The sequence below is a fragment of the Panicum virgatum genome, chromosome 1N (genome assembly GCF_016808335.1).
Source record: "Panicum virgatum strain AP13 chromosome 1N, P.virgatum_v5, whole genome shotgun sequence".
In the NCBI taxonomy this organism is placed as follows: Eukaryota; Viridiplantae; Streptophyta; class Magnoliopsida; order Poales; family Poaceae; genus Panicum; species Panicum virgatum.
In genome coordinates, this window is record NC_053145.1 from 23766368 (window position 1) to 23774791 (window position 8424).

The 8424-nt window shown below is 38.7% G+C and overlaps 1 protein-coding gene and 1 long non-coding RNA gene across 4 annotated transcripts in view; one reads left to right on the plus strand and one right to left on the minus strand.

The window, feature by feature from the left end:
- Positions 1–6396, plus strand: part of LOC120655526 — a 44234-nt gene extending 37838 nt beyond the window's left edge. For all 3 annotated transcript variants that reach the window (XM_039933376.1, XM_039933378.1, XM_039933377.1), the window contains 8 exons: positions 2016–2071; positions 2141–2195; positions 3119–3152; positions 3260–3579; positions 3677–3808; positions 4099–4244; positions 5743–5811; positions 6032–6396. In XM_039933376.1, coding sequence (XP_039789310.1) covers positions 2016–2071; positions 2141–2195; positions 3119–3152; positions 3260–3579; positions 3677–3808; positions 4099–4244; positions 5743–5811; positions 6032–6101 — 882 coding nt within the window. In that variant the 3' untranslated portion in view covers positions 6102–6396. The remainder of the gene's footprint in view (positions 1–2015; positions 2072–2140; positions 2196–3118; positions 3153–3259; positions 3580–3676; positions 3809–4098; positions 4245–5742; positions 5812–6031) is intronic.
- Positions 6397–7256: 860 nt separating this feature from the next.
- Positions 7257–8424, minus strand: LOC120655527. The gene is made up of 3 exons (XR_005667568.1): positions 8131–8424; positions 7970–8057; positions 7257–7901 (listed from the first exon to the last, which is right to left on the minus strand). It is a non-coding gene; the product is annotated as an uncharacterized LOC120655527 (long non-coding RNA).

An 8424-nucleotide genomic window follows, 5' to 3' on the forward strand; every position in this document is an offset into this window, starting at 1 on the left:
CAAGATCCTCTGGGTTACCAAGACCGTCTAGGTGCCATTATACACCAAGAGTAGCAAGCCCTAAGGTTTTGCTTGACCTGCACAAAGCTGGCCCTAAGCTTCAATCACACTTGCTACTCTCAAATGGATGTGTTGTTCTCTTGTTTGGATTAACTCTCAAGCTTAAGATCTTCTTCTCATGGCTCAAACACTCTCTCTGCAGCTCTAGGGCAGCCTCAGGTATTCCATGTGCCAAAGGCAGCTCAAGTGACTCGGGATAACTGTATATATGGGCCCAATTTGTTTCCGCTTCTAGCCGATTTTGAAGGCTCAATTTTACAAATTTCAAAAGTTAGATGACTTTGGATTCTTGATTCTGAATTCTAGGAGTCATCTGACTTTTGAATTTCTCAAAATCTAGCCTTCAAAATCAGCCATAAGCTGAAACAAACGGGACCATAGGGTAGGGAGCCAACCATAGCTGTTACATGCAACTGCTCTAAAAAGCAAAAAGCGTCAGATGATCCCATACTAGGTGTCGGTTCATCCGGTCACATTGAGCTTCAATAGTAGATGTTAAACCCTAACTACTCGCTTTTGCTGGCATCATTGCACCAATAGATGTCTGTTGATCTGATGCTGAAGATATTGTTAGGAAAACCCTTCAACAGCGAAACATGCTCTCTTGATGATCAATGCTCAATTTGACTGACGCCTCTGCAAGTAACATCAGATGATCCATTATTGATGCCCAGTTTGCCCAAACCTTCTGGATGTTTTGCGAAAATAGTCAGAGCAATTTAGTATTATACCGACACCTTCTTCCAAAGCGTCGGATGATCTGGTACTGAAGGCACTTCTTCTCTTGATCGTCGTATCGATCCAGAATTGCACCGACCTGTTATTTCTTTGATGGTGTCAGTTTATCCGGTCGGCTGATTTCTACACTATCTTGATCGAGTGACTTGAAGTTGATTACTTCTGAGTTTTTCTTCTCCCATGTTCCTTTGACTTCTTTGAGTTGTCCAGGACTAAGCTTTGAGCAAGCTTGCATCTATTTAAGGCCAAACTATGCTAGATCAAGCTACTAAATCATATGCCCCCTTAATAATACGGTCAAAGACTAAAACTATAAAATCTAAACTAAATCAAGTGTCCTTCATCTCCTTACGACACTCTATACTAGAAAGGTCCTTAATCTTCATGTCCAACTTATTCACGCAAATTGAAGGGTCTCCTTTCATCCTTTCATATTATCATTTGTGATATAATCAATAAATGATATTTTCTTCAATACACACGTTAGTTACATACAGTTGTCATTAATTATCGAAACTTACCATATGCATCTATCGGCCTATATGCTAGTCATTAATCATCGAAATTACCATATCCCATGTCATGAGTAGCGTCTTTGTCTTGAGCAGCAGCTTTTTGTTTTCTGTTCCAAGTCTTGTTCCGACATACCTTAAACTTCTATTGTGGAGGCGCGTCCTCGGAATCATGTGTCCTTGTAGGGGTTTGGTCCAAGAGCTCTGAAATGTTTGAAAGTCAGGTGTTTCAATGCTTCTTATCCTGTCCGATCCACCCATTTTTCTTTTACCCCTTTTTGTGCACTCTTGTTCTGTAAACTCAGTGGTATTTCCGTTCATGTCATGGAAATGGTAGCATTTTTTAAGTCACACATTATTGACACCTATCTAAGGTCCTATTTGGTAGGGTTTATTCCGGTTTCGGCTTCACCTATTTTGCACAAAAAGAAATTCTGCAGTGTAAAACACTTTTTAAACCTAGACTAAAACGAATTAGAAGCTCGATAACTTGTTTTTTTCCTTTTACCATTTTTTATTCACTAGTGAAGCCATTTTGAGAGAAGATTTCCTAACACCCCTTAAGTAATTATTAATAATCTTTTGTTCTCCCTGTCTATTTAGTCAGGTCGATTATTGATGCGTTCTCTTGAGCAGCCAACATCAAACACACAAATCCAACATGAATTTGATGTTACTTCTGTTCTTTTTGGTATTTGCGTGCAGAGTGAATCTGGTTTGACTTGGGTGAACTCTATTGATGTCCATCCAACAGAGCCTTGGTAAGTGGACTTTTGTCTGAGAGATGATAAAAATTCGGAGTGATACATAATTTTTCTTTTGTAACACAGGATTATGACAACACAGCATGACCGTTATGTTCGCATCTGGAACTATGAGACACAGGTTCCTCCTTCCACTTGTTCGAGACAGTTATTGATTTATTATGCTAATGTTGCCCATGATTATTTTGTAAGCTGACATGGAAAAATAGCTGATGAAAATTAGTCTACTCTTTGGTAATCTTGATTAACATTTATCAACAGACAATGTTGTGTATTTATTTGAGAAACACTATAGTAAGGTTTGTTTGTACTAGAGTACGTAAATGATACCAATTACTGTCTACATATTTTTACACTATTTACCAGATTTTTTAAAAAGTTGTCACCTCTTACCATAATTTGATAATTCTGTGGCATCATTTACTATTTCTAAATTTTTTTCTCAATTTTTTGTCAACTAAACGGATACAGATATGTATGAAGCCGAAGTTAGCCACAGGAGATTTCCAAAATCATGTAAATATTAGACGTATCGGACATGTGAGCATAATTAATTACTTGGCAACTTAATTGGCACAGAAATGGTGAATATTTTAGAACTGGTGAATGGTGTGAAAATTCTGTCAAAATTCGGATGGTTAGTTTTTACAGTTATGCATGGTTAGCCTAAGTCCTTTATTTCCAGTAATACACATGATATATAGTATAACCAATCACGGAAATTCATAAAGGCAGAAACATTATTTCTGTCAATATCCCGATAAATAAGAAGCATACATACTACCAAATCTCTTTGCCATATCATCTCCGCAGCCTTGTGAATACTACCTCAAACTTCACTAATAGTGCTCTCTAGAGATTTGGCCGTTGCAGCCGGTACTGACAATCATCCGTACTAGCTGGAACAGTAGCCAGTATTTTTACCTGCATCGATAGGCGTTCAGCGAATTTATTTTCCTCGGTGTCACATGTGGTTGAAATATTGTTCCTTGTTTTCCTATGATTTGCAAACCAATTAATGCATGCCGATTTATTTGTTCACAGCAAGTGAGAAGATTTTTACCCGGGGGATCACAAGGCATGTTTCTTACTTCGCTACATTGTCCCTTTAGCCTTCTCTATTTACGACATATTATTGTGACTCCTGTTGAATATAATACTATATAATTATTAATCCTGTTGCAGTTACCTCCGTTAAATTTATAGCACACGGGCACTTGATTCTTGCGGCTAGCAGCGATGGTTTAATCTATCTATACAGCTACGATCCTCTAAAACAAATTCGTGTTCTGAGAGCGCACTCAGCTTCTATCAACTGTTTGGCTATTCATGCAACCGAGCCATACGTGCTTTCAGCATCATCTGATGGTCAAGTTCAGCTGCGGGACTATGAGAAGGGAATGGTGTTAAATAAATCGTTTTCTGTGATACCATGCGGCGGGCCATGTCTGGCGTTTGATCCATCCGGCAAGAGTTTTGCTAGTGCTTGCGGTGATTCAATAAAGGTTTGCCTTCTTTTTTCTACTTAACTGCATGCAGCATGGTAAGAAAAATGATAACTGATGATCTAACAAGTGCATTCAAATTGTTCGGAAATTACAGATTAGTAATCTCCATGATGATGTATGTAAGATACTATTGCGTGGGCATTCACGAGAGGTTACTTGTTTGGAGTACTTCGCTCATCGAGAGACGACATACTTGATCAGCGGTTCCGAAGATGGAACTGCCAAGGTACAAAATAGTAATAGATTTAATTAGAGGTGCATATTGATGATCGATTTAGTTAGAGGTGCATATTGATGATTCTTAATTGCCCCTTCAACTCTTTTTAGTTCAAAATTTTCGACTAACATTCAAAATAAATCTTATTTTATAAAATTAATATAAAATTTTAAAATAAAGAGAATTGGAAGAGCACCTAAGGATCATCAGTTGACACCTCTAGATTTACTGAAGAATATAGGCATCATTGTTACATTTCTCTGGATCGTCGCTAATATGTTTCTTGTTTGGTGATGTAGATCTGGGACTGCAAGAAAGGGCATTGTGTAAAGACACTGCAAGTGTTTTCACCTGTTCGTACGGTGTGCTCCCATCCGGTTCTTCCAGTGCTAATTATAGGTTCTTATGACGGGTCAGTTCGCGTGTGGAACTCCACTACCTTCAGGTAAACACCCCATATCTTGACACTTTCACTGCTGGCAAACACGCATTATTTGATACCGGTTCGTACTGGAAAACACACATTTGATATCGTTCGTAACTCAATACTATATATCGGATCCGCAATCGGTACAGCGAATTCGAAATGGAGTCTTGATCTTCCAAACTGGATACATGGAGGGTAACTAAATGAAAGAACCATTTTTCATAGGTTGATAACACCAAACTGGTATGAAGGAGAAGCTAGATACTCAAAAATCAATTTCTAGAAAATAAAAAATTAGAAAGAAAAAAGAAACAGCAAAATAAAAAAATAAAAAATATCCCACCAACCAGCCACAACCACGAGCCCCTCTATTATAGAGACAATTTTTTGATGAAATATGGATACTTGCATCAACTAGGGTTCGAACCGCTTGCCACAAGCCTTACGTGTGTACCATCATCTCTATCATACTACATAGTCAATTGTGACTCTATAATATATACTATTCTTTTGTATTACCTATGAAATCAATTTATAGGAATAGGTGACGACGCCACCAGCCTCTAAAAAATATTTTTCTATTTTATCACAAAAAAGTCATTTAGAACTTTAAATATAGCAAAGTAAATAAAAGAGTAAAAATCTGCACAATGGTTATTGTATAAAGGTTAAGATTGTGGAAACCTCAAAACATGAGTTGAGTTGTATGGGATATCATGTAGTCATATCCATATGTATGTCACAACTATAAAATAATTTTTTGATTCAAAATGGTCTTAATGAATAATATATATACTATAAATTTTAGATCTTACCACTACGACTTTGACATGGAACTACACTACACTATGGTTATTGTGTGAACTATACATATAGAAAAAATATACCAAATATATTTAAGTATCTATAAAGTTTAAGATTATGGAAACTTGAAAATATAATTTGAGTTGTATGAGATAGTATATAGTCATAGCCATATGTGGGGTACTACTAGTAAATAATCTTGTAATCCTAAATGGTTTTAAATGTATAATATATACACTATAAATTTTAGATCTCACGACTACATCTTTGATATGGAACTACTTTGCTTCCAAGGTTGTTTGAAAACAAATCAAAACTTGTAGATTTTAAAACTATAGAACTTATAATAATTTTTTTGTACTATTAAATGATCTTAACTGAAAAGGTTATCAATAACAAAACTTTTGATCTCGTTAAGCTCTACAGTTTTAGTACTAGGTTTCACTTCATCCGAGATCATATGAAAAGGTTATGACTCTTTTTTTGCATAAGACTATTTGTAGTGACGGATCATGACATCACCTGCCCCTAAACAAATGCACTTTTAGGGGCGGATGATGGCATCTCCGACGCTTAAAAATGATGGCCATTTCGAGGGATGGGGTGACGCCATTACTATCCCCCTAGAAATAATGCATTATGAGAGGACATTCCTACAAATCATTTTTGTAGTAGTGATTCATAAATACTGAAAAAACATACTTTTTTTCAGGCGTGAGCGCAGAATTAAACTTGGTCTCAAAGGTCTATCGGCTATAGCATGTTTGATGGGATCAACAAGGTATATGATATGAAATATTGCGTTTCCAGCTTTTCCTTCTAATTTTGTTACAAAATACAATGCTTTCCAGAACCATGTTGTTCATCATCAGATAATAGTATAGAACGATTTTATTCTTGGCTAATTCATAAGTTTAATTTCTGAGTATGGTCAAGCTCCGGCCTTCCTAAAATTTTTTATTGATTCGTACACAATTAATCATTTTGCCATTTCTTCTTAGGATTGTGATTGGACATTACAATGGTTTAGCACTTGCGGAAATTGGGCGCGAGGAACCAAAAGCATTGTAAGCTTATTACAACGGTTTAACCCTTGCGGAAATGGTTTAGCAAAAGAGAGAAATGAAACAGTTGGTGCCAAAGCTGCTCGATTGGATGATGAAAGGAAAATAAGATTGCTCTGTTTATTACTACCATTTGTCATAGGTCATTGCTGGAGTCCGAAGCACAAAATGTTTGCTAATGAGTTAATGTTAGTTGGAGGCTTCCAGCACTGGATGTTTTGTCGATCTGATGTCATATTTTATATGTGCACTCTAAACCATACATTCCATAAGTGCAGTCACTGGTGCAGAATTCGAATTTAGTTCCGGTTGAGAAACCCCTGTGGTCCCAGGACTCCAACTAGGACCGCCGTTCCGAAAGTAAATGCTCGGCCATTAGTCTCAGGCTGGGTCAAGCTTTAGTCACTATCGGAAACATGAAGGCTACTGATGGTACAAGCCGACTGTGACGAGCCCGATAGGCACAAGCCACAACCTTGCATCCAATAGCTTAGAAAAAACCGACAGGAACCTGCCACTTGCCCTAACCTTTTTCTCTCCGCTCTATTCACGCCTTTCTTTCTTTTTTTTAGAAGGAGGATTGCATTTCATTAATTTGATAAAGGTTTACAATCAAGGCTTACAAGGAAGGAGATTGATCTCTCCAAATCGCCGAATCCATGCATCATTTTGCTAGCTGGGCTAACTCATGGGATACCTTGTTGCATTCTCTTCCAATTTTACACACTTTTACCTCTGGCATTGCAGACATAGCAGACTTTATTTCTTTCACAATGTTCGAGAAGCTCGCTCTGTTTTCATCATCGAAAAGCCATGATTTTACCACACTATGACAATCAGATTCGATCACAGTTTCAGTATCCTCCACTGACGCGCAACGAATGTCATGCTTCCAAGCTGATAGCAGCACCTTTCCAGAATAATCTCTGATCACAATTCCTATGTTTGCTTCTCCTGAAGATTGGTCATAGGCAGCATCCACATTCAGTTTCGTCCAACCTTGTGGTGGCATAATCCACACCTTTTGTCCAAGTGGAGGCTTAAATTTTTGTTCCTTCACCTGCTTCTAACTATCGACTAATGGTGCTTTGCCCTTCTTATCATTTTCCTTACCATGTCGGATCTCTAACAATGACTTCCAATAGCTTTCAACAAATCTAGCTGATCCGCAAACCGAAGCTTTATCATCGCCATGAACTGCATTATTTCTAAGGTGCCAAACTCTCCATAAACAGAACAGCAGCTGCGCTCTATTCTCTATGTTCAGATCCACAATCAACATGATGAACCAATCAGGACTAGTATTGACTAGTTTATTTTTTAGAATTAAATCCCAATCCTTCCTCAGTTCTTCCCTTGAGGCCATGGCCTTAGTACAGGATATCACAGCTTGAATCTCATCCTCTTCTTCTCTTCCACAAATCCGGCTACTTGCGTCTGATTCCGGATAAGAAGATGCAGCGGAGCACCCTGCGGTCCTCGAGGCAAAGGCACCAAGACCGCCATTGCCGAGGACTATCCGCTATCAGCAGAAAGAATCACATATGACTTAATAGCGGCAGCAGATACCAAAAAGCTAAGCCGGCTCCAATAAAATTGAGAGCACATGTGGGAAGAGGAGACCATGGGGCATGTGCAATCGATTTTACTACTTGGTGAGAACTATCGACCAATGGTATGAGATTAGCTGGACAAGTTGCGATCGTTGGATGGGCTCTGGACGTCGGATATAGAGGCTCCTGTCACACCCACACCATCACTTACCGAAGGTAAGTTACCGAATTTGGCTCCCCCAGCTAGGCAGGCACTGCATAGAAAAAGGGTTAATTTAATTTATGCTATTACAATTATCGCGTTTCTGAAATAGATCATTACTATATGCGATATCGGGAGCATTCCATAGAAGGGGCTTGTTGGTGCTGGAGAAGGGGATCAGCGTGGCATACTAGAAGCCTCGTCGTTGCTACAGTAAAAATGAGACCAGATTAGATCTATGGAGCAGAGAACAAGGACCAATGAGAAGCAGAATCCCTTACCCAAGGCGGCGACGGACAGCCGATGGCTGATCGGAAGGACCTTCATCCTTGCGCTTGTGGCTGGCCATTGCTTGGCAGATGATGGCAAGGTTTTCCTTGGAGGAAGAGGGAGATAGAGATCTAGCAGCCGATGGAGCTTGGTGGGTTTGCTGTTCAGAAAAACTACTTATTTATAATAGCCGAATGGTGGAACTGAATCAGCTGGAGGAGGGGGAAGTGTCTCGACCCCAGGATTAATGGAAAAATTAGAAGTGAAAAGACGAAAGGTAAACCACCATGTTCCAAATATATGGC